This window comes from Leuciscus leuciscus, assembly GCF_965113295.1.
Source record: "Leuciscus leuciscus genome assembly, chromosome: 1".
NCBI lineage: Eukaryota > Metazoa > Chordata > Actinopteri > Cypriniformes > Leuciscidae > Leuciscus > Leuciscus leuciscus.
In genome coordinates, this window is record NC_138725.1 from 26,930,914 (window position 1) to 26,956,175 (window position 25,262).

At 40.6% G+C, this 25,262-nt stretch overlaps 2 protein-coding genes and 1 long non-coding RNA gene across 6 annotated transcripts in view; 1 reads left to right on the forward strand and 2 right to left on the reverse strand.

The window, feature by feature from the left end:
• Positions 1-24,319, forward strand: part of LOC309501443 (uncharacterized protein) — a 56,016-nt gene extending 31,697 nt beyond the window's left edge. Inside the window, exons 1-10 of one of the 4 annotated variants that reach the window (XM_082173554.1) lie at positions 14,900-15,032; positions 19,613-19,803; positions 20,142-20,262; positions 20,389-20,495; positions 20,609-20,671; positions 20,963-21,046; positions 21,178-21,315; positions 21,743-21,963; positions 22,736-22,895; positions 23,261-24,319. In XM_082173554.1, coding sequence (XP_082029680.1) covers positions 19,614-19,803; positions 20,142-20,262; positions 20,389-20,495; positions 20,609-20,671; positions 20,963-21,046; positions 21,178-21,315; positions 21,743-21,963; positions 22,736-22,895; positions 23,261-23,310 — 1,134 coding nt within the window. In that variant the 5' untranslated portion in view covers positions 14,900-15,032; position 19,613 and the 3' untranslated portion in view covers positions 23,311-24,319. Of the gene's footprint in view, positions 1-14,899; positions 15,033-16,878; positions 19,804-20,141; positions 20,263-20,388; positions 20,496-20,608; positions 20,672-20,962; positions 21,047-21,177; positions 21,316-21,742; positions 21,964-22,735; positions 22,896-23,260 lie in introns of those variants that run through there. The other 3 variants (XM_082173557.1, XM_082173556.1, XM_082173555.1) reach the window with 3 other exon arrangements.
• On the reverse strand, positions 2,256-12,139 carry LOC309498025 (alpha-2-macroglobulin-like). Its single transcript, XM_082168506.1, has 34 exons — positions 11,930-12,139; positions 11,523-11,706; positions 11,300-11,456; positions 11,136-11,188; positions 10,951-10,971; positions 10,684-10,849; positions 10,518-10,602; positions 10,331-10,445; positions 10,132-10,252; positions 9,941-10,050; positions 9,701-9,871; positions 9,395-9,622; positions 9,096-9,308; positions 8,868-9,017; positions 6,478-6,603; positions 6,312-6,405; positions 5,878-6,016; positions 5,558-5,783; positions 5,349-5,472; positions 5,157-5,278; positions 5,031-5,082; positions 4,852-4,935; positions 4,587-4,763; positions 4,373-4,448; positions 4,137-4,293; positions 3,995-4,069; positions 3,747-3,909; positions 3,482-3,666; positions 3,195-3,413; positions 2,989-3,110; positions 2,789-2,870; positions 2,617-2,700; positions 2,439-2,544; positions 2,256-2,355 (listed from the first exon to the last, which is right to left on the reverse strand). Exons 1-34 carry the CDS (start codon positions 12,010-12,012, stop codon positions 2,315-2,317), a joined length of 4,311 nt encoding a protein of 1,436 aa, XP_082024632.1. The 5' UTR covers positions 12,013-12,139; the 3' UTR covers positions 2,256-2,314.
• LOC309503913 lies at positions 12,228-13,517 on the reverse strand. The gene is made up of 2 exons (XR_014207934.1): positions 12,641-13,517; positions 12,228-12,482 (listed from the first exon to the last, which is right to left on the reverse strand). It is a non-coding gene; the product is annotated as an uncharacterized lncRNA (long non-coding RNA).
• Positions 24,320-25,262: the final 943 nt, after the last annotated feature.

The window sequence follows — 25,262 nt, forward strand, 5'->3', positions numbered from 1 at the left end:
CCTGCTTAGCTTCAGTGGGCAACTAGTCTTGGGCTACAGGGTGATATGGTTGCTGGCAGTTAGACAGAAAAATTCAGATGCAACTTCGCTGCCTGGAAAGTAGGGAAAACATGTCTCAATCTTTCAAAAAAAAACATTAAAAACCTCTTTAACATTGTTTCTTTCTTGGAATTCCAAATTCCAATGATTGTAGCACAAGTGAAAATCAACAATGCGCTTCTTTTTCAGTGTGTATATATTGTTTTGTTTCATTTTCAGAGAGTGCAAGCCTGATGTTGAACAAAAATCACATTGTAACATTGATTCAATGCCATTACCATTGATTTTTGGAGGAAATTGCAAAAAAAATCCAAATTAATTGTAGGTTCGAAATGAAATAGTAGCACAAGATGAAATGGAATGTTAATAAAGCTTTTTAATATTTTGTTTAAACTATGTTACGGCCTGAGCCTTATGTTTATTTGTGTGTACTTCTATTTCTTTGGTTGATCTGGTTCTCTCTCTTTCGGACTAGGCTCCGCCCCACGCCCCTGCAGCCTGTTCAGTGATGTTCTGGGCCGGATGTATAATGAGAGAGCGGACGTTGACCAATTACGATTTGTTTCCACAGCGGCGTGATCGCTGTTTCAGCTCTGTCAGAGGGAGAAGGACTTGAGAGGAGTGATGAGAGAGCCCTGTGTGCGTCATGATGTTTCTGCCAAACACTAATAAGCTGTGTTTCAATGTTTTGTTGGTCTATGTTTGTTTATTTCTGTCAACATTATCGGTTGCCTGCTGATACGCGAGTCTTGTTCCAAGAAAAAAAAAAAAAAGTTAAAACTGTTAAATTTTGCATCGTGTGACTTTGTTGCTTACCCCCCTCCTTTAACGAGCACTTTAATAGTGGGGTTTGTAACAACTATAAGACCTTTTCACTAATTTTCAGATAGTGAAAATGCATTTGATTATTGAAATTTCAGACAATTTTGCCAAAAATGAATAGGCTACCCTAATAGGACAGTCACTTATAAACAGTGGCACCCTAAAAAAAAAGGGTCAAAGTTCAGATATGGTAAATACTTTTGGAAAAGGAGTTTTGCCTTAAATGTTAAATATATTTTTAATATAATACAATATTTTATGATGATATCAGTTTCATGCCATTTTTTATTGGCTTTACTAATGCCTTAGAATCCAGATTCTTCAACATCCAGCATGACATTAAAGACTTGTATAAGCTAAGTTTGTTTCAACCACTTTATTTTTAAGTCAGATAAATTTAATAAAGATCATTGGCCTTAACAAAACAATTTTTGTACATGTCTCTAAATATGATTTCAATATAAATGTAAACTTGGTTATTTTATGTGAAAGGTTAGTTGATTCAGGCGTTTTTTTCAGTCCACACTAATACTGTGTTTTGAGAGTCTGTCTTTTAGGTTTGATCCAGGAAACAGGCATAACTACAATGTGTTTGTCTCAATTTGTTCTTTTAGGATGACATACGGTAACGTGGTTAACATCTCTTAATTTAACAAATTTAAATATTTGTTCAGCTTAAATGTCACTTACAAAAGTTTCATGCATAATATCTTATATACACACAATACATAATTATGATCATGTTACAGGTCTAAGTAGCCAGTTGCCTAGGAGCGATAAACTTAACAGTAAATGAGAGATGAGGTTGTTACTATAGTGGTCCTGTGTTGTCTTAATGACACTGACATTTATTAGAAGACAAGTATTCATAAATACACCCACATGGCAAGCTTGGCCTGAATGTGTCCAAGCTGGAATCCCATCAGCAATGACATGTATCAACCAGAACTGGGCCATGTGGCAATGGCACAGCAAACATGAGGGCTGTCCAATTAAGTGCACTTACCTGAGGTCAAACATTGACACCATATCAACTACTAATATACATTTATAGTCAAATTAAAACTGCACTGAGAGACTCCTTGAAGAATGACTAAATTTTTCTGGTACTGTCCATTTATTGCTTTTTGGTTTGTTACAGTAAAACTGGCTATATGTCTAAGTAAATGCCTTCATAAATGATAACAAAAAAAGTTGATTACCATGGTTAGAAAGTTTAAACGGTCCAAAAAAAAAAGCTTAGTTGCAGTCTAAAGTTAAACTTTCAACAACAAAAGTTAACAGCCACTGCCCAAGTAAAGACTTGGTCACAGGACAAATAGAAACATGAACACTGAAAATAAACCTGCTTCAAATAAACACAGATGAGGAACAAAAGCAGGCAACAAAAGAACTGGTTGTATAAAAGCAGTTTTAATTAAGTCACGTGTCCTACAGCCAGTACTGAATCAAATCATGGACAGGGAGACATGTAGGTGGTCTCAAACGAATCACCTGAAAAAAGAACATTAACCTAGTGGGATCATGTTCAATAGTGAATTCAGCTAGAGCAGTGAATGATTAGGATGAAAGCATACTTGTCTGATAGTAGTCATAAACGTTGATGACTGCTGGCTTGAGATTTTTTACTGCAAGAACCCGTTTCAGCTGCAGAGTGAAACTCTTGGGGACGCCTTTGGGAACCTACGAGAAAGGATGAACAGCAGCATATGAGAAAGATGGCAGCTAGTAATATACTTAGTGTCTCAATCTCACCTCTTTCAGATACACTAGGACATGATCATCTTCAGCATCAACCCTCTCCACTAGCGGGGCAAACGATTGGGGTGGAGATCCAAGCTAAGGAAAAGACCATCATTTAAAGACACAATTACATCTGAAGGAGCTTCAAGCATCTTGGGATTTTCTAAATCTTAAACCTACAAACCGGTGACGTATCTGCTGTGAAGCCCGACAGGAGCTTAATGTCCACTAGAACCATGTTAGTGCTTGTTTTTACACCGTCGTATCTGAATGATAGTGATGGGGAATAAAGAGGTTTAGGTCAACAGAATCAAGAATGCAGGATCCTTTTGAAGGAGTCAAACAAGAGCTGGTTTCAGGACACCAAGCCAAAGCTGTTCTTACTTTACTGTGAAGTTCAAAATAAGATTGGCCCCAAGCGGTCGGCAGTCTCCAGTCACCTTTGTGTCAACACTCAGTGTCCTGGAGACTTTAATGGGTGTCGGGATGTTGTAGAAACATGCAATCTACGGTATGGGGGCAGGGCAGACAAGACTAATCAGATTTGGATGTGCACAAAAGAAACAGAAATAGAGGGTTAAGATGCATACCTGCACAGACACACAAGTGGATCCTGACACTTTAACACTATATTTGCCAGGAACGTTCTTCAGCAGCTTCTCCTGATACAGCAGCCTGTTATCCCGATTCACTTTGAAGCTATAAGAGTCTCCTACTACTGAGGACTGTACGGTAACAGTGCTGGAGCCATCCAAGCTGAACACTTGAGCAGCGTACACAGACAGGGCATGAAGAGCCACCACAGTGTCCTAAAAACAAGCACCAGATTAAAAACTCCTCATAAATGATTGCACTCATGTTTGGTAGTCAGAGGCACCTGGGTGGAGGAAAACCCTCCATAGGGATTCTGCTGGGTCACAAGCCAGTTGACAATGCGGTTAGCATAACCCAGATTAGCTGTCGTGAGAGGCTGAACAGCGAGAACCGCTAGCAGCACGTAAGAGCTGATCTCCACCGCCAGAGTATCACCAGATGTTGTCTGAGACCAATGGAGCTTAGTGCCTTAGGATGAGATGAAGGAGAGAAAGTCAATGACAAAGAACTTGAACTTCTCAACAAAAAAAAAAGCGGGTAAATCTTACCTTCAGAAATGGCAACGTTGTTCAAGGTTGTTAGAAGCTGTGATCGAGTGGTGGTCTCTCCAGCCAGACTGAAGGTGTAGGTCAGCAGAGCTGTGGTGTAAGTGTTTCCCAGGTTCCCGGCGACAGGCCTCAAGCATGACAGAGCGTTGGTAATGACGGGATCCTGAAAGCAAAGCAGATATCAGACAACAGCGAGAAAAGGAAGGCCATCTGCAAGGAGCTCATACAACTACTGGAGATGTTTTTACTGTGGCGGGGATGCCTAGTTCAAGCAGCGATGCAACAATGTAGGCAGTCATGGTCACGTTATCACCAACTCCACCCTAAAACACAAACAGATTAAAAACAATCTTGGAAAAATGGTTAAGGTCCATTTGATAACACATGTACCTTCATGTCGTTGTGGTACAAAGTTCCCTGTTGCATGAGACAACCATTTGCACCCTGTTGGCTTATCAGCCAGTCCTTTGCACTCTGAAGGACATTCGGATCAATGAAGATGAAACGCTTCGCTAGACCAAAAGACCTCATGACAAAAGCGGTCAACCTGGCCGTGGAGAAAGTTTAAACTGAACAAACCGCTTGTGACAAAGGTTACACAACTAGAATAACGGCATGAAACTCACCATGTATTGGATGCATCATAACCAAATGTGCTGTATGAGCCGTCACTGTGCCTGTAGTTTAGTTGTCCTTGGTATCCTGTTCAAAAGAAAGAAAAAAATATGGGGCAGGGGATGAGATGAGAGCTTAAGGAGTCTTGACCGCTTTGATGGGAATCACAGACTAAGTCATTAAGATTGTCTCCCCAACACTGAAAATGGATCTGCTCGCCCATACCACTCCGAAGGTATCCTGTGGCGGTCTCTCGGATGGCTGCGGTGAGTTGCCCCGTGACTTCCAGGTACAGCAGGATGTAAATATTCGGAGCAAGAATGATCATATTCTGTTCTCCACAGCCAGATGGCATCTGTAATAATCCATCTAGATTCTTCAGTGCACGACCCATTATGTCCCCTACACGAGGTCAAGCATTAAACCCACATCAGAAACAGTTATTCTGCTAAATATTACCTGTCAGTTTCTACTCAATGAAATGCTTTACCAAGGACTGAAACTGAGCATCTGGCTGATCCCTGAACCACATTTGTTGGAAACGTCAGAGTCGCATCTTCAGAAAGATCTTTTCCTGCAGACCGAACAGAATGGATCAGCATTGAGTGCTAGGCTAATGTTTGGCTATACAGGGAGAATGTATTTGGGAATCATTGAGTGCAAACAAACCCTTTGGACACAGTAACCAACTCTGGGTGTTTGTCCTTTCAACTCCTTCAGGCTATAAACAATAACACCACATCAGTAAATCAGCATGAGATCATGATCAAACTCCAGAAGGCTGGTAACACTCACCAGGACAAGTAGACTTTGAGTGACTACGTCAATGCGTCCTCTTGTCGGCACAGTCACGACTTCAGTGCCACATTGAGTCTGGGATGCTTCAGCTGAAGCACTGACAGTCACATTGACAGCTCCTGCAGTGCAAGACAGGAAGTGAGCAACACCACTAACTTTAAATTTGGAAACAGACGGTCCAAAACTGACCGAGAACTGAAGCTGAGAGAACCCATTTGAAGGTCTTTCTCCCATTGGCACAAATACAGGATGAATACGGATCAGTATATGGTTTAAGAGTGAAGGCCGTGGATGAAGCTGGAGTTAATTTAACCTGCCAATGAAACCGCACATGGAGCAAATACACATGACCTTCTCTATACAGATCCATTACAGTATATAAAGAAACCATGACAGACCATGATGCACTTGGACAGATAGCTGAAGACCGTGGCCTTCAGATCAAAAGACTCCCCACGGACGATGGAGTATGGCAGGGAGAGCTCCAGGAAGAAGGGCTGGAAGACAGTCAGCAGAGCAGGAGGAGCAAGACCTAAACCTTTTGAGGACAGACAGAACGCCTCCGTCTCCCATGTGGTGATGGTGTCAGGAACAGTGAGGGGAACTCGTGTGGATCCAGTCGCTCTGAAGACAAGGACTCAAAACTATAAATGAGGGGGACAGGAGAAGTAAAAACTGTGGGAAAGTAGCTTTAGATGGAACAAAAGGTTTTACTAACCCCACTTGAGCAAGCTGCCAGATCCAGGTTTCTGGAAAGTAAGTCCTGACGGTCACATCAAAAGAGGAAGTGTCACCTCCAGCCCTTTCTGCTTCTGGAGGAGCCATTGCCATGGCTACAGGCTTACGATAATACATTACTGAAAGAGACCAGCAATTTTACTACAAACTGTCCTAGTGTCTGCAGATAAAACAGGGTTAATACAAATTCAAATATGCATGTTTGGGCAGTTGTAAAAAAAAAAAAAAAAACTGATTAGTTGTGACTTTACATAGCACATTAATAATAAAATTGAATATACACTGTTACTATGTAAGAGACTTGAGTTTTTCCAAATGACTTGCAGTTTCAGATCACAGAAGCTACCAACTATAATAAACTTAAGGAATCTTTCAAGTCATGAGTCTATGAGAGCAACAAACAAACTGACATACCATCACGGAAGTTGCGATAATAATTCAGGCCTCTGTACATCACACACTCAGGTACTCTGATAGGCAAATTTGTGGCAACCTTCATCCCCATGCTCTGTCAGAGCAAGAGAAAAACATTTGAAGATTAAGGTGAGTTTAGTAAACAGGATAATGAACAGTTTTATACCTTGAAGGTTTCGGAGGCTTGGTCTGTAGGAACAGCCCGACGGGGTCGAACATTTAGGCACTCCTGTTCATCCTCAACTTCATATGGATAATCAGATAGTGACCGCACTGGGAGCAAGTTGAACACCTGAGAACAGAGAAAGTTGTCTTCTAGTAGTAAGTCACATATGTACTGTAGGTTTGTAAGATGTACTGTAGGTTTTCAAAAAGCAAAGTCATAGTGATAACACATTTTAAAAAGGACAAGTGTCTGTCCTTTTTAAGGTTTAATCAAGTTTAAGTTTAATCAAATTGAAAAGTAGTTCAGTGATGGCATGTCAGGGTTTTCCCCATCTCTGATCTGCAGTAAACGGAATATTTTAATGTGGCACACATCTGATTAGAATGCCACTTAAGTTTAGGTCTAAAAATGTGTAGCATCTGGACCAATCAGACAAATTATTATATTTAATGAATAATCCAGCAAACTCACTAACAAAGGTCTATGAAACTTCCCCAAAACTAACATCCCAAACGAATCCCTAAAATACTGTTACAGGACACATTAAGACTGACAAGACTTATGACCCAGAAAGAATTTGCAGAGATGTGTTCTTGCTGAGAATGAGAAATAAACCTTTTTTATCCTATAATACATACAACATGAGAAATGTATAAACATGTATCCAATTTTCCCCCATCTCATGATTTCCCTTTTATGGGGTTTGGCATATGTATTCATTCTCTTTTAGATTGTTTCAGACATACATACTATGGTTAACCAAAAATCATGTGTAGCATGTTTGGACTCTTAACAAATGGGGACAAAGATTGGAGTTTATTTACATTTTGCTAACTTTGTGACACATTGTATAAGAATCTTAAATTATTTTAAACACCCAATCAAATTACATTCAACAGCCTGCGAGAACAAAGGGCCGTCAAGAAATTCCCTCCAAAGGGAACTTATTGGCTCACACCTCCAAAGGGTGTGACATCTTCATGCTTTAAAAAATAAATGATCAAAAGATAATGTCTTAGCATCTCCACATCAGGATTTCTCAGAAAGGGACTGAACTAGAAGTTTAAGGACCCCCATGCTTGTGCCAGGCTGTGGCCTTTTCTTTCCATTCACCAAAGTCTCTGACTCCCATTTGTGCCAGGCTGTGGCCTTTTCTTTCCATTCACCAAAGTCTCTGACTCCCATTGATTCTCTCATCAAGACATCAGCAAAGATCAAATGGAGCCTCAACAAATTGCATCATGACAGTTTTACTCAAATGGGCGAGACATGCAAGTATCAAACTTAGTCTCATTATTTGATACATTAAGTATCCTTACCCCTTTTAAAGGGAGTGTTAGAACAAAACTGATGGTTTGCTCAAGGCCGTTTATCTACTGAATTTCAAACAATGCTACAACTTCTTGCTTTCCTGTATTCTGCTTCAGCTCTTCCCTTGGTAAACTGAATGCATGCAAGTTAGAGTAGTTTAAGTTTAGTTAAAGTCTTGTTCATGTCACACGTAAATTTGTCCATGTTTCATACTCATATACTGGAGTCGCTAATCATGCAGATTTTAACTACTTGCTCTGAGTATTGAACAGTAAGAAAGACTTCCCATACAAATTAAAAATTAAAAATCTAATTTATGGGACAAACAGGTTAATGGTAATAGTAATTACTATATTAAGTTAATTCTATTAACTGATCCAAATATAATAAGTTATGATTATTAAAGGGGTGGTTGATTATGATTTCACTTAACTTGTTAGTGTAATGTTTCTGTTTGAGCATAAACATCTGCAAAGTTACAGTGCTCAAAGCAAAGGGAGATATTTGCTTTTAAAGAAATCGCTTTAAGGACAAACGGCTGGTAGGGACTACACGACATTCCTCCCGGGTTAGTGACATCACCAACCCTACAATTTACATAAACCCTTCCCCCGGTTTATAGATTATCAAGACAGAATATGCTAATCAGTGACTAGAAGATAACTACACATACGCTACATAAATTCATCAACTAACCATTCAGAAACATCCCATTGTATTCTACATGTCACTTCTTGAGTCTCTCCATTGTTTGAATCCAGTTTGAACAAAAGGCTTAGTTTTTGAAATTTTCAGTGCATGTCTGTGTGAGTGCAAGCTGTTGAAGCTCCGCCCTCTGTGCCAGGAGCAGCAGCTCATTTGCCTTTAAAGGAACAGACACAAACGGTGCATTTTTGCTCACCTCAAAAATGACAAATTGAACATGCTATATAAAAATATCTTAGGGGTATTGAACTAAAACTTACACACTCTGGGGACATCAAAGACTTATTTCACATCTTGTGAAAAGGGCGTTATACCACCCCTTTAATATTTAAGCTAATTTGCTACAATGGAAATCTGATTGAGGCACATGATACCATTTCAGCACTCAGACGTCTTCCTGGCTCCATGATCCGGATGCTCTGATCTACAGCACTGATGCCACAGAGAGATCCTGCTTGAGCAGAGACAGTCAGAACATTTCCCTCAGCAGGAACAGCCGTAGCAGGAGAGAACTGTAGAGACACCTGGAACAAGAATCAACAGGCTGTAGAACACATCACCATTCCCCACTTAAAGACAAAAGATGCTAGTGCACATCATACCTTGTTTTGGAAACACGTTTCTGTGTCAAATGATGCACTACCAACAACAACAATCTCACTGGGCAGAACACAGTAGACCAGAATCTGCACTACTGGAGCCATATCAACACTGACAGACAGCTGGAAAGACACAGAGCCGCTCGTGACTGTATTAGAAGCTCTTGCTGTGACTGTCTGAAATCCATGGAGGACGATCAATCCTCTGGACATGACCTGACAAATGGGTGCAAAAAGGTACTGAAACTGACCAGTGCAGAAAAAAAAAAAAAAAAAAAACTACAACACTAATGTTCACTCACCATGTAGATGATGTCAGTGCTGTAGCCACCAGTCTCTCCAACAAAAGAATACTTGACCGTCACTGGAAACGCAGCACCACATTTGAGTGGCTGCTCGAGCTTCACTATAGTCAGTTCACTAAGTGATGGGTTGTCAGGAGAAGCAGGTTGGAGAATCTGAACAACCCTTGTATCTGTAGTGAAGTATGGTGATTTGTAACCATAAACAACCTCTGGAGTCGCACTTGCCTGGGGAACAACGAATGGCATTGTTTCATGCGAGAGATAGGGAGAAGTCTACATGTCACAAAACGGAGCAAATCGTACCACGAGATTGAGAGCAGCTTTAGGAAGATTAGCAGTGCTGAGGGAGAAGGTGGCCAGTCCTCTCTGGTTTGTGGTCAGATTCAGCAGCAGTTTGTTGGGCCAGCTGTTACCATCCTGGAGATAAACCGCTTTGTTTGCAATTGGAGCACCATCGAAACGAGACACCGAGATCTGTTGGGAATGATCAAGGTTAGGAAAGGGAACTAATGTGAAGGCTTCTGTGACAAAGATTAAACTTACCTTTCCATTAATCAGTGATCCAGTTTCAAAATAATCTGGGAGGTCCACAAACGTGACTTTGCCGACTTCAAACGTAATGGACACTGTTGCAGATTTTGACATCAATACATCTGGGGAATGCAATAGAAAAAAGGTGAACTGCAAACAAACTTTAAGCAAGTACCATTGGTTCAGATCAGCCAATAGCTCACCTGTTCCCACCTCAGTGACATTCACATTTACAAGGAAAGTATCTTGCATATCATTTTCAAATTTGGTGTTGAAAAACACTGATGTATCGACGGTAAGGGAGGCACAGCCAGTGTCGTTCATCTGGTAGCAGAACAAATGGTCACATTTAAGTCAAGCACAAGCAGAAGAAAACCCTCCACTGTAAGGCAGGAGTCACACCTTTGCAGTTTTAGTCAGGCAACGACGGGTCACATCAGGAACCACAACATATGGAAATGGCTCACGGCAGACTTCCACCAATGCTTGACCAAGCACAGGTTGGCCATATGTGTATCTGAGAAACATCACAAGGAACAAGATCAAGATCTGACCAACCACAAGACAAGAAAATAGAGGTGTTACTCACTTGGCACAAGCCTCAACTTTCAGTCCCACATTTGCAACGCTGTACGTCTGTGGTGTGTTTACGGTCACGTCAAACTTGGGCAAAACTTAACCAGAAACCAGATGACTTGGATCAAGACCTCAGATGTGTCATTGAACTGCTACACAATTTATACACAATGACTTACCATATTTTTTCACCTCAAAAACATGGGAGATTGTTCGGTCACCAATAAAAGCCTTTAGTGTGTACATCCCTATCTGAGCCTCTGGGTTTAACTCATGAGAAAGCTGCAATATCCATCCCGTTGAGGAAACATTTGTCCACTGACCAATCCGGTTATTATTATTGTCCTAAAAACCAAACAATTAACAACTCAGAGGAAAAACAGCAAACAAAGCAGAAGTACAAAAAGCTGCATTGGCTCCATTCAAAGACTTGCAACAGAACTCACCTCTACTACCACCAGATTGTACTGCAAGACAAAGACAGGAATATTAAACATTTAAAAAGCACAAACACACAGATGCTGCAAAAATCACTGAAAGTGCAAAACAGTGCACGTAAAAATAACCTGCATTAAATTTGCAGGTTTCTTTGTGGCTAGAACACTCAATATGGTGAAACATCTGATCTTACCATTTGATCAAAAGGCACAAATCTGGTATCCATAGTGACAACTCTGAAATTCACTGCAGAAACACCAATAAACTCACATCAATGCACTTGAAGATTATCAATACTTGTAGCGTATTGGACTTTCTACACCTCTAATATTAAACCAAGGGACATTCACAGCTCACCCGTTTGTCCTGGATTGTAGATGGGTTTGTCTGTTTGGATGAAGGTCAAAGGCTGGTAACGTCTGAACATGACTTTTCTCTCTTCAGTCGCTCTGAAGACCTTCCCTTGAACATCCACCTTCAGCTTCTGCACCACTTCTCCATCTACTCGAGGAGCCTGTAAAGAAACTAAGTTAACAACAAACCCAAAAAAGAAAAGAGGCACATGCGTCTCATGACAGACCTGGAAACTGAAAGAGCGGTGAAACGACGTTGAAGAAACCTGCTGCACAAGTTGAGTTGTCCTGTTTTTCTCATCAAGCAGAGAAACTGTCATTGTGAGGCTCTCTTGGGGTTTCAGAAGAGTTATGCATAATTTGGCATCAGATCCAGACTCAATCACTGCAGGGAACGTCACCATGAATAACCTGTGGAAAAATACAGAGAGGTTTAGTTTCAGAAACCACATGACATCTATTTTAATCACTGGATTACAACAAATGAGGAGTGGTGATCTTTAACAATGGTATTGAAAGAAGGCTTCAATCAGTTCACAAAACTCATTTTCACCATCTATAAAGTTTAGTTAATCCAACATAAAACAGACAACAGAATGCTTGTTCACTTCAAAGCACATTTAACAGTACTTACGGCCCTAGTTTCTGTCCATCAACAGCAAAGAGAAAAAGGGCTAAAATGAGTCCTTTCCAAAAACTAGTCTCCCTCACAGCCATGAGGGAAAATCATCCAAACCTAAATCAAGAGTCTTTTTCAAAATTATCAGAGAGCTTCTCTGAAGACACTCTACCACTGTTTATTGCTGCTTCTCTCAATCATTTGTACTGAAGGCAGGGATATTTAAATACACTTAATTGTCAGGGAATGCATTCATTTAGTTAATTTAATTGATTAACCACCACCTGGAATTAATTTAGTCTGTTAATTAGGATTTCTATCTGGTATTGATTTAAAACACATCTAAATACTGCCAGTGATGTAGGCCCAGTTTCACAGAGAGCCTGTACTGAACCTGTGAGACTCATTTCAACAGTAAACACTCCTGTGAGCGAAGCATAGTAGAGCAAGCTTTAGTCAATAAGGGCCTGTGGAGTGATGGATGATTCCATCCATGGCATCGTTTCCAGGATTCAGCTCTGGGCTCTCCATCCTCACTGCTCACATCAGTCTAAAGACATTTCAGATCCTACAATAATGCACAAAACATAATACAGAAGCACTTATTTTAACAGCACAATGTCATTTGTTTTCTGTATTACAAGTTAAAAAATGTTTTATCTTACTCTATATTTTTGTTTCAGGTCCCCCAGATTTTTTTAAAATTCATTTCTTTAGTATACTCACTCAAACTAGTATACTCGTCGCTGATCTCCACGATGTTCGATTATGATGTATCCTCTCCTGTGGCCTCCTTGGATAGAAAAGTATCCATCGTTGAGTGCTTCAGAATCTGGGCGGAAGCAGTAGGCCATCTGGGAACTTCTCGCCTACTCTTTTATGAATACTAAGGATTCATACATACTTTTTCGCTGGCCTACTGTTTTTCCCTACTATATAGTAGGGAAGTATGAGGTTTCGGACGCAGCCTGAACACACGCTCTTACTCTGTCCAATAAAATGTCTGTCCAAATACGAGACTCTATCCCAGGGGGTCCTGGAGTGCCACTGTCTTGCGGAGTTTAGCTCCATCCCTAATAAAACACACCTGAATAAGCTAATCAATATCTTCAGGATTACTAAAGGTATGTTTACACGACAACGGCTGAATCCAAAATCGCCCTGATAATATATCCTCAAATAGGGCAGTATTTGGGTCGACAGCCATTTGTAGTGGTAGAAACCATAGTGGACGTTATTGAGTGCACTTATTCAATCATTGAATCCTTAAAACTGAGAAGTTTTTTTCTTTGTACTGCAGCGTTTATACGCCCACGTATAAATCGAATTAATTATTATTCATAACGAATTATGATCAATAATTAATAATTCAATTATTTTTAATTATCTTCAGAATTTACCGTAGCAGAATCAATAGTATGATAATTTTATCAGTTCATCCAATGAACAGAAAGCATAAACAAGTATTAACTCTAGGAAATATAATATCTTCCTGGCCAAGAAAGAATTAATCCCCAGCTAACAATAAATTAAGAAATAATCACGGGTACAAGCATCGGTAACTTAAATCGAAGTTCAAGACAATAAGATGTAAACAGATTAACACAAGTAATCTCTCTGTTAAAATACGAACAATCCCACACAGCAGGAGACTCCTATGCGGATCCGCGTTCAAGTCGCCAAACCCGCGTGACTGTCAAATTCGTTTTGGCGCCGCCCAGAGGATCAGCTCCGCCTCCGGGAGGCTCCGTAAATTCTACTGTCAAACAGCGGGTCCTGAGCAAGCGGCAACCTCCCCGTCTCTCTCTTGAAACCAACACGGAAGTGAGTTAAACTGCAATTCATTGACTGGCCGCTTGGGCTGGCTGCAGAAGTGAGTCAAATCTGTATCTCCCCCATGTTAAAATGACCAACTTTACAGCAGAAAAAAACATGTTTACAGCCTGGATCTCTATGTGGCTTTGGTCTATACAGCTAATTTTGCCCTTCATTACAACTGTGAGGGGGGTGAATTTTTTTATAACTCATCCGTTTAGTTGATTAATATTTAAAGTTCTGCATAATTTAAGGGTGTGGCCACTTGAGTGACAGATGGATTCCCGCTGATGTCATTGCTAGCCGTTTGTCTGCTGTTGTTACTAGCCGTCACTTCACCTCAGCAAATTTTAGCTGCTGAACTTGCCATCTCTGCAGTGTTTTGTGCTTTTTTCCGGGATTATTTCATACAATTTAATACACCCATTACTTCGCCCACGGCTTAGGATTCCGTCGTTGTCGTCGAGTATCGTTCGAGAGAACAACCAGCGCAGTATTTCAGTTGTTTTCCTCTGTGAACATGCACTAATGGATGTCTGACAATTTCGTTGCTTTTTGGAGTTTTCAGATTTAAAAACGTCAATAAAGGCTCGTTCGTTCTGCTCTCACGGAACAGGTAGATTATAATATCATATGCTTATGTACCGTCAGATGAAATCCTGCAGATGTCGGCGCTTTCTCCGTCCATGCAATAAATGCACATCCATGAATGAGCGCGGATTTTCTAGCGCATTTACTTGAACTTCATAGGCAATATATCTATGGTTTAACCCATTTGAGAGGCGGCCAAAATCAGAATTTAAAACGGACTGAATAAGCTCTCTACGAACTTGAGCAATGCCGCGCTGACGCACCATAGACTATAAAAAGAGAGTGACTGACATGTAACGTTAAGCACATAAATCACTGTCACACACACACTCTCAGAGTAATATTAAGTTACTGCATAATACATTTTCAACTAGCAGAATAGTACAGAATCATAGCAAGGCTCCTCAGCTCCACTCACGCCCCGCCTCTTTGCCTATTTTCTGTTATCCGGGAGTGACGCAAGGCCAAGATGGCGACGGCCGGCTCCGCCTACTTTAGGCTTCAAAAATGCTCTTCAGAAACCTACGGGTGACGTCACAGACACTACGTCCATATTTTTTTACAGTCTATGGTCCTGAGCGGACCCATGCCGGATGCTCGGACGCGGACGCGCCTTTTACTGCAACGGTTGGACTACAGCACGTCACCAAGAACCGATTTATCAGTCGAGAATATTTTTGCTGTGACGCGGTTGTGTTGAACCCTCTTTTGAGTAAGTATATTGATTTATTGATATATTGCGACATTCACAGTAAACATTGTTTTTTAAATCACTGTATACTAATGATTGTAATGACGTTGTTTGATATTAGGACAACTTTAGAATGTTCACTTAATGGTTTAGCGCTAGCTTCTAGCTAGCTGTGCATTATTTAGTTTGCATTTTGCCAATTTTTGTCTCGTGTGTGTGTCAGCCATCCTCTTATATAATGAAAATTAAGTTACAGCATTTTAATCACTGTTTGAGTCGGTTCAGACAACTATGCCGCCTATTTGAACGTCAAACTCAAAAGTGCGGGCTTCTGCTAATGTTATACCGTCTAAGTGACATTGAAACCATACCTTGTGAACATAAACATTTCTTGTGTCGTCTGGGGTCTGATAAACAGTAACGTTAAGTTAAATTAATCAAATTCAGTGTCCACAATGCTATATTTTCCAATAAGCTGTAACGTTAGCTGTCATATTTCACGGGACCTGTGAGTGTGGATTTCATGTCACGGCTTTCGTCGCTGTTTGTCACTTTCCCTATAGGCAAATATATTATAATATATTATATACAATATACTGTTATTTGGTTGCCATAACTTCGCGAGTGACGACGTCTTGTCACTGTTAACGTTAGTTGCTCGAGGGAGCGGATAACATTTCGCTTGAGTTCAGTAACGTTAGAGCAGACAGCTCTGCTGAGTCGTGTAATTACGACTTTATGACTTTTCATAAACAGCGGAAGGACACCAAATGACTTTTATATTAATTACATTTATTCATATAGCAGACGCTTTTATTCAAAGCGACTTACAAATTAGAACAATAAAATCAGTTAAACTAACAGTAATATACAAGTGTTATGACCTTTCTCAATTAAATTTGTGTTCCGAGAGGTCTTGTATTACGGGAAAACTCCTTTTCTCGAGAATATTGAAGCCAATTTTTTTGTGAGTAAAGTTGCATAGCAGACACACGAGCGTCTAGAGCGGTCATTGGCTGTGCTGCAGCAAATGCTGCACGAACCTATGGCGAGGCGGCTCAGACGCTTGAGCTAATCAGGGCACTTCCCGCCCTGGCACGTCCTCCCCTTCCGGTCGACAGCCTCTATGCACGAACGCTGCTGAATATCTAGGGGAAATTTATAATTTCAAATGTAGCTTAATGTTTGTTTTTTTGTATCATGTCTATGATCTTCGTTACTTGATTTATATTTGATAAACCTTTTTTAATAAAATAATTACTGATAGAAGTAGGCCTTGTTTATTTAAATAAGTAAAAGAAAATTATATAAATTGAAATAATAACTTATTTGCCTAGCTAAAAGCGGTATCCACCTCCGACTTCTGGTTATTAACAGCAGCTGATGTCCGGTTTTATTGGCAGGTATGGTCAGCTCAGCTGCTGATTTTTCGCAGAACCCCCTCTCATGACATAATATTGTTACAAATCAAAGCCAATGTTTCAAATCACAAGGCCTGTTATACATCAAACAAATATTAGGTCTTCATGAATACCTACTTTTTAGATATTTTTTTTTATTATTGTTAAATGAATACCAACTTAATATAATTATTTTCAAACAAACAAAGGAAATGTCAAAGCCAAGCAGATAGTCCACGAAGGCACGAATAAAACGTCCCAACTGGATTGAGATTTTTTAAACATTAATTTTCAATGTAAATCTAGACCTATTCATGGGGCCGAATCAAGAAGTGCATCCCAAATTTTAATGTTGCTCTATTTCTCTGTTCTTGTCTAGTTTGTAGCAATGAAACAGAAAACACCACAATTCAACAATGTATTTATTTAAATGCAACATTAGAAACAATTATCAATTTTACACACCTGATTGCAACTTGTCGTTCTTGAAAAAAAAACCTGCAACCTGTCTTTCTTGAAATTTCTCTCTTAGAACAAAAATGAATAGAAAGACTGTGCCTGTCTCCTTATCAACCGTAAGGCGAAGGACACGTGTAGACGTTCAAAAAAGGATTAATCAAATTAGGACAGACATGACTGACATGACTGATATGGACATGACAGGAATTGTGGCAGATGACAGAGTTCTTTCTGAGAACACTGCCCCACCCTCTTCAGCTGCACATGCAATGCCAGAGGTGCAAGTGTTAACTGAAGAGGACATGGAATTGGAGGCAGATTTTGGTGATATGTATTGTGATGGGGATGGGACATCAGGTTCGAATTCTGAAAATGATGATGACCTAACATCACTTTCCGATAACATTGCCAACTGGGCAGTGAGTTTTGGCATTTCCCTTGTTGCGCTGACTGCACTGCTGAGTATACTCCATATAACCCATCCCAATCTGCCAAAGGATGGTAGGACCCTTCTCAAGACAAAAACACATTATGCTATTCAGGAGAAGGCTGGGGGGAACTACCATCACTTTGGCATCCTTCCCTCTTTGAAGGCCACTATAAGCAAATATGCCAAAACACTGACAGAGGGCATGACATTGGGGCTGCAGATTAATATAGATGGTCTACCTTTATTTAAAAGTTCCACTGTACAGCTGTGGCCCATCCTTGGCTTACTGGTTACCGTCCCCATGAAGGAACCTGTGGTCATTGGGGCCTACTGTGGACCGAAAAAACCTAGTTCGGCCACAGAGTTCCTATCTGATTTTGTCAATGAACTACAGGAGCTAGAGGCTGGGTTTTGCATTGGAGATAAGAACCTTAAAATGAAGCTTCACACGGTAATCTGTGATGCCCCTGCACGGTCCTTTGTAAAAAAAACAAAGGCCCATAATGCTTACCATGGGTGCGATAAGTGCCTACACCCAGGGCAATACCAGAACCGGCGTATGACGTTCCCTGGATCAGAGCACCCCCAGAGAACTGACATCTCATTCAATATGAAGGTTGATGAACTACACCACCACGAGGGGCCACATCCATTTAAAAATGTGAAAGTTGGCATGGTATCGCAGTTTCCCTTGGATTATATGCATCTAGTGTGTTTGGGCATTGTAAGGAAACTGCTCCAGACCTGGCTCCGGGGTCCGTTAACAGTAAGACTGCCGGCATTAATAGTAGACAGGATGTCAGGCAAACTCCAGTCAATGAGGCCCTACGTGCCAATTGAGTTTGCCAGGAGACCACGGTCGCTTAGGGAGTTGGACCGTTGGAAGGCGACTGAATTCCGACAGTTCTTACTGTACACTGGCCCAGTGGTGCTGGCAGGATTCCTGGACCGGAACATGTACCACAATTTCATGCTCCTGTCAACTGCTATATCTATTTTGATAAGCCCTGAACATCTCAACCTTGCTGACTATGCTGGACAAATGCTAAAATCTTTTGTAAACCATTTTGGTGAGCTGTATGGGACAGACCAGATTGTATACAATGTCCACTGTCTGGTCCACCTGGCAGACGAGGTGAAGAGGCATGGCTGTCTGGATTCTTTTTCAGCATTCCCATATGAGAACCACCTTGGGAAAATAAAAAAACTCATTAGAAAACCGGAGTTCCCTTTAGCTCAACTCATTCGGCGCCTTTCGGAAGTTACAGCTACCAAATTGGATGCTGATGCAGACATTAGACTGAAAAGGGAGCATTTTGTGGGCCCAATTGTTGTTGGCATGGGAGTAAATGCGCAATATGGGGAAATGCGAGTTGAAAGGTGGACCATCAAATTAACAACAGGGGACAACATGTTTCTGGTGGGGGATAAAGTGTGCCTTATCAAAAACATTATCCAAAATGATAATGGTGTGTACGCTATTTACACTGAATTTTCCCGGCAGTCTCCATTCTATACATATCCCTTCAACTCCGACAGAATGAACATATTTGTCATAAATGATCAATCTGATGAGCTGAAGTCGGTTGAAGTGTCAGCGCTGCAACAGAAATGTGTAGCCTTGCCATACAGGGATGGTTTCGTGGCCATACCCCTCCTCCACTAAATGAAAAAAAAAACAAAAAAAACACACAAATCAGTTCAATCAATCAGTTTAAACAATCAGTTAAAGTTAAAAACTCTAATAATATAGTTGACTACTGACTATGACTTCCATTACTCTGTCTGGATGAATATTTGCTGTAAGTATTTCACAAAGTTGGTATTTTTCCATACACTGATTACACCCATAATTTCACATTTTCAAAATATGAGATGACATATTATCCTGTAAAAGGCAGAGTAAGGAATAATCTCTTAACATCGAAATAAAATGCCAGGGGAAATGATATTTTATGCTGAATTTAACATGCAATTTGATACATGTCCCACCTTTCTCAATACAATAGACTATAATTACTAAATTATTAACATTATGCAATGATTTTTTTTATGAAACAACACCCCAACACATTCTGCCAAAAAAATTGCAATAGTACCCTACTTTACAGTTGTGCTTAAGTTCTACCTAGCTATTATGACCTGTACATTTTCCTTCCTTATACTTCTTCCCACCCTGGGGCACCATTCTAGTTAACTTTCAGGCTATCTTACTTGCTTATTTGTATACACTTTACACTTGTGCATGCTTTAGTCATGTTATTCCTTTTTGATGATTAATAAATACCCCTTTTCTTTCTTTCTACATTAAGGATGCCTTTTCACCTAATTGAGTTCCAAGCAAGCAAGGACATTGCTGTTGTTCCAGTTGATTGGTATGATGATGGGATGGTGTACTGGCCCAGCTTTAAGAGCACTGAACGGGTGAAAAGGGCAGCCGCTAACAATGAGAAGCATGAGCCAAACTGGCCAAAATATGACGTAAAGATCGTCAGAACTTGTGGTAAGCCAATTCATAAAACTCTTGTTTAAAAATAATTTCATGGTTGTTTCTCCTTCTGCTTGAAATAACGTATTATTTCTATTTTCTGAAAATGCCCATGAAATTGTCTTTGCCTTGCATTGTTTAAAATATTCCATATATATCTACTGATGCTATTCTTGGTCAGGTCTCTTTTGTAAGAGATATTTTGTGTTCTCAATGAGACCAACCTGGTTAAATAAAGATGATAATAATAATAATTATTATTATAATCATCATCATCATCAATAATAATAATACTCTGTGCAGCTCTACAGCTAATTTGAAACTCATGTTCATTTTAACATAATCAATTTTAGACAACTACAAAGATGCCGTTAGGCTAATGAATCAGTATCAGACTGGCTGCAACACCTCTGACCTACAGTCTGACGCAGAGCAGGAGGGGGAGCTGCCGGAAAAAAGATTCAGGAAGCCAGTGTAAGTGTGTTCTGTTCTGTTTTGTTTTTGTTATGTTTATGCAGTAATAGGAAGGTTCTTTCCCGTAACATTCAAAAATAGACCAGAGATGCTTGTACTATGTATATTTGGCCATTTTTTTAACAGCCATCATTTTGGGGACTCTGATGAGAGTGAGGAAGAAAATGGTGACTTTGCATCTCTGAGGATGCCTGGTGTATCAGCTGAAGCCTCAAGCCAATTGCACTGGCCGAGTAAGGAATAATCTCTTAACATCGAAATAACATATCATAATATTAATATTAAAGATATGGTTAACATTCTTAGTGCTAAAGATATTCCCCTCTCCTTGTATCCATACCTTTAGCTCCACCATCTCGCCGAGTGCCAGGCAGCAGAGTAAATTCTCAACCTGGAGAAAACTGTCTAGGTAAACACTGTTCTCCGAAATAATATTGAATACAGTGGCCCCATCAATATTAACACAGCAATGGTCACTCTGTTTCAAATTAATAGATTAAATCTGCATTACCATCTCAGATTTTCAATGTCAATCCATTCATGGGGTTGAAATAGGTAGAATACCAAAATGTTGAAACATAAATTCATGTTTAGCATGACCAGAGATTTTTTTGTTTGCCATTGTTTGCCCTGTAGCTTGCAGCCTTGCAGACTACCATGGTTAACAGATCACAGACATTTACCAATTTCTCTCCCTTAGCACCTGACTATGGGGCAGGACAGCAAAACCCTTTACCACCTCAACTCCTTGCACCCGCATTTACCATGCGCAGAGTTACTCAAGGTAGGGACTGATTTCTGAAATATTAGTGAATAGAAAGGCCCCATGTGTATTATCAGTCATGATTAACAGATTACTACCATTTAATAAAAAATGTCCCCCTCTCACACACCGCTCACCTCACTATGGATCAGGAACGGCAGTCCCTCCACAACTCCCTCCACCCCCCACACCAGCCCTCAACATGCGGCCAACAGAGGAAGCCTGTCCAAGCCTGACATATAGACCAACATGGCGAGGGGGAAGAATGGCTGATACCATTCCCTGTTCTGGTGAGCAATAACTGACAAATACTAGAGGGTCATTCTGTGCCAAAAATTTTGGAAAAAACTCCCACAGCCATCACATATTTTCTTCAAACTTTGACATTTATTCATTACATTTACATTTATTCATTTAGCTGACGCTTTAATCCAAAGCGACTTACAATTGCTATATATGTCAGAGGTCGCACGCCTCTGGAGCAACTAGGGGTTAAGTGTCTTGCTCAGGGACACATTGGTGTCTCACAGTGGATTCGAACCCGGGTCTCTCACACCAAAGGCATGTGTCTTATCCATTGCGCCACCACCACCCCTAGTTATTGACAATAACTTTTGTCATTAACTAATGTCAGTATTATGAGTAATGAGGATAAACACTGAAACATGATATATTTTAATGCACTACATTTTAGCTATATTTCATGTTTGTCAACAGCGGCTGAGGTCCACATCCTTAGCCTGCTGGAAACAATCAAACAACAACAGGACCAGCTTGTGGCAAAGGTGAACTACCTCACCAGCAGGCTGAACAGCACCCCGGGGCCAGATGTCGAGATGCCTGAAAATATCCAGTTTCCCCTGGAACAATTGGAGGCAGTGGAGGCATTCGAAATCTTTTTAAAAGAACCATCAAATGGCCCAGCTCGACAGAGAGTGGTGAGTTTTCTTATTTAATATGAATGGTGCCATTAGGTTTATTGATTGTCCATGATTATTGCAAATATTCTATTGAAGCAGTGGTAAGATTCTGTCTGTGAGCGACAATCTCCCTGGTTTGACATTAGCCGCGTTTCCACTGTCGGGCCAGGGCTTTAAACGGGTCGTGCCGGGCTAATAGCCTCGGAAGTGACAGTGGAAACGCGACTGGCCCTGGCACGCACTAGCCTGGCTCGACCCTGGCCCGACAGTGGAAACATGGCTAATGTGTTTAAAGGTGACACAGGTCCATGAGGGTGTGATCCAAGTACATGTTTCATGTTTCACGAGTTCACACTTACAATTAGAGGGGGTAAAGATTAATGTGTATATGGCGTGCTGTCCGGGGAGAGGGCTCCGAGCTCAGAGTTCGGCCCAAACACAGAGTACTCCCTCCGTATGTAAGTAGTTAGGACTATAAGTGTGGAGAAGGGGTGGCAGAGGGATGCTGCTAAACTGGCAATGGATTGAGGTGAGACTGCTGAATCTATACACCTCTCCACCCATGTTAATTATCTGAATGTGCTCCTCCCGAACTTTAATAAAACATCATTTAGAAGAATTTTTTTTTCTTTAGAGACAAAAGTAGAAACATAGAAGTTTTCTATCTTTTTCTACATTTCTGGACACTTTCAAAAGGAACACAAATATTTTAAATGCACCTTTAAATTCAACTTGAGCTTAGAAATGTTTACCTTGCTGTCTATTTAAAAAAGATGCCTTTGCCTTTTAGATTTCTTCTTTGGCCACCATTGGAGGCCAGGATGTGAAGAGGGTGACCTGGAACATCCTGGGCAGGATCTTCACAGATGAGGTGTCTCATCAAATTAACTGGAAGGGGGCTAATAACAAAAAGTCATTCAATAGGATGACAACAAAGACCTTGCTTTTCAGTAAGTATATAATTCAAAGTAATATTAAATATGTTGGAAGTCAATAGTTTGTAAATGTTAGGGCAGCCTTAAAAATCACAGCAACCATCTTCCCAATATGACAGTGTAGCCTTTTTTTTAGACTGGATCCTATACCATAGACTTTTTGGACGTTTGATGTTCTCTTTTGAACTTTATAATAACGTTCAGTTGTAAGTCATTTATAAGTGGTTAGTTATTGATGAACTAATCATTTAGAGAAAGGAGAAGTTCTGCTCTGTGTGTCGTTGTGAAGATCTGTATTCCGCTGTTGCTGTCCTGTGGTAAGAGAAGACTCAGTTATTAACTGCTGGATTCTGTACTCACCATTGTTGTTCTATGAACAGAGAGACCCCGTTATCCGCCGCTGCATTCTGCCATTACTGTCCTGTGGTAAGAGAAGACTCAGTTATTAACTGCTGAATTCTGTACTCACCATTGTTGTTCTATGAACAGAGAGACCCAGTTATCCGCCGCTGCATTCTGCCATTACTGTCCTGTGGTAAGAGAAGACTCAGTTATTAACTGCTGAATTCTGTACTCACCATTGTTGTTCTATGAACAGAGAGACCCCGTTATCCGCCGCTGCATTCTGCCATTACTGTCCTGTGGTAAGAGAAGACTCAGTTATTAACTGCTGAATTCTGTACTCACCATTGTTGTTCTATGAACAGAGAGACCCAGTTATCCGCCGCTGCATTCTGCCATTACTGTCCTGTGGTAAGAGAAGACTCAGTTATTAACTGCTGAATTCTGTACTCACCATTGTTGTTCTATGAACAGAGAGACCCCGTTATCCGCCGCTGCATTCTGCCATTACTGTCCTGTGGTAAGAGAAGACTCAGTTATTAACTGCTGGATTCTGTACTCACCATTGTTGTTCAATGAACAGAGAGATCCCATTGTGCCTGATAAAAGGAGCTAACGTTAGATGTGTAGAAACTGGGGTGATACAGCTTTTAACACGCTGCACGCGCTCCCTTTGCGCGCTGGCTTTCGGCTCATTCAAACCAGCAAATTTGAGACGAAACGCGCTTCAGGTGTCTTTCACTTATAACGTACCCATGTCTCAATGGCAGAGACCGCAATATATCTTTATTTGACATTTCTAATTCAAAGTAAAAAAATGTTGTTTTATCAGTCATCTCCATCTTCAACTGCTATGTGTTACTATATTTCGTTTAATATTCCATCTCATACCATAAACATAAACATATCTGTCTGTTTTATTACAGGTGCTGTGAGGAAAAACACAGTGACACGCTCAGCCACGGATGCGGAGGTCACAAAGCACGCCATCAGGTGGTTCAACCTGGCGGCAGATCGGGCAACGAGGAGACGTGTCCCGCCTCCATCCACACAAACTGAGTGATAGAAGTGATTAACAATAAAACATTTTTATTGAACCTCTTGTTGTTCACTCACTTTCTGATAGTTTAGCTGTGCATCGTGCAGCATTTCATTGAAGTTGTAGCCTAATTGATCAAATATTTTATGTTTGCACCGACCTTGGCCTATAAAGCATTAAATTAGGTTGACTGCAAAATGAATGTAGATTAGCCAAGCCAACATATACTTAACAAAAACTGCATAGCCTTTAACCTACAACTTTTCATAAATGTAAATGTCAATTTCATATTTCCATTGAGTAGTGATTACTTTTGTACAGTAAATGTATGTCTTGTATTGGAACTTTTCTGTTAGGCCTATAAATATTGTTAGGTTAAAAATACAAGGCAATGCAATGCAGATTTTAAGCTTAAGGTCTATATGCTGTAGTAACATAGGTTACTTAGGCCTAGTGATAGTTTTGGGTTTTATCCTATAGTTTAGTTAATCCTATTTTATCCTAGCCTACAGCAAGAACAGAAGGGATTTTAAAAATGAGATAAACGGGTCCAAAATGGACCCCGGGCCAAATGAGCCACTATTTTTTGAGTCCGCGGCGGATGTGTATCAATAATCGCGGATGCAGAGCGGAGGCCGTACGGAGCCACGGCGGGTCCACGATCCGCCTTCATTGCGGATCCGTCACTGCGCGCAAGTGGACGCCGATACGGGTCCGTTTCGCGGGTCCGTTCCGGAAGCCGCGATACCTCCGCGGCCGATCCGCTGCGGAGTCCTTTTGCTGTGTGGGATACTTTATTGATTATATACTAACACATAAAAACTAATATCTAACACAAACACACAGGTTACTTTTCATATGAATTTTTTTTTCCATTTTATTACGAAATTCAGACAATAAATACAGTTTTGGCGCTTGTAAATGTGACGTGACCGATCGCTGTAGCGCCTCAGTTCAAGTAAACCGATCATCTGTTACTTTTTATTTAAAGATACAGTACA

What these genes read in the sequence shown, in the direction of transcription:
- LOC309498025 (XM_082168506.1), bottom strand. Translation starts at nt 12,012, where the DNA reads ATGGCTGTGAGGGAGACTAGTTTTTGGAAAGGACTCATTTTAGCCCTT. An exon ending in TTGGTTACTGTGTCCAAAGG is followed by an intron (nt 4,936 to 5,030) that starts GTTTGTTTGCAC and finishes TTCGGTCTGCAG; the next exon opens with GAAAAGATCTTTCTGAAGAT. An exon ending in TCCTAGTGTATCTGAAAGAG is followed by an intron (nt 2,545 to 2,616) that starts GTGAGATTGAGA and finishes CCTTTCTCGTAG; the next exon opens with GTTCCCAAAGGCGTCCCCAA.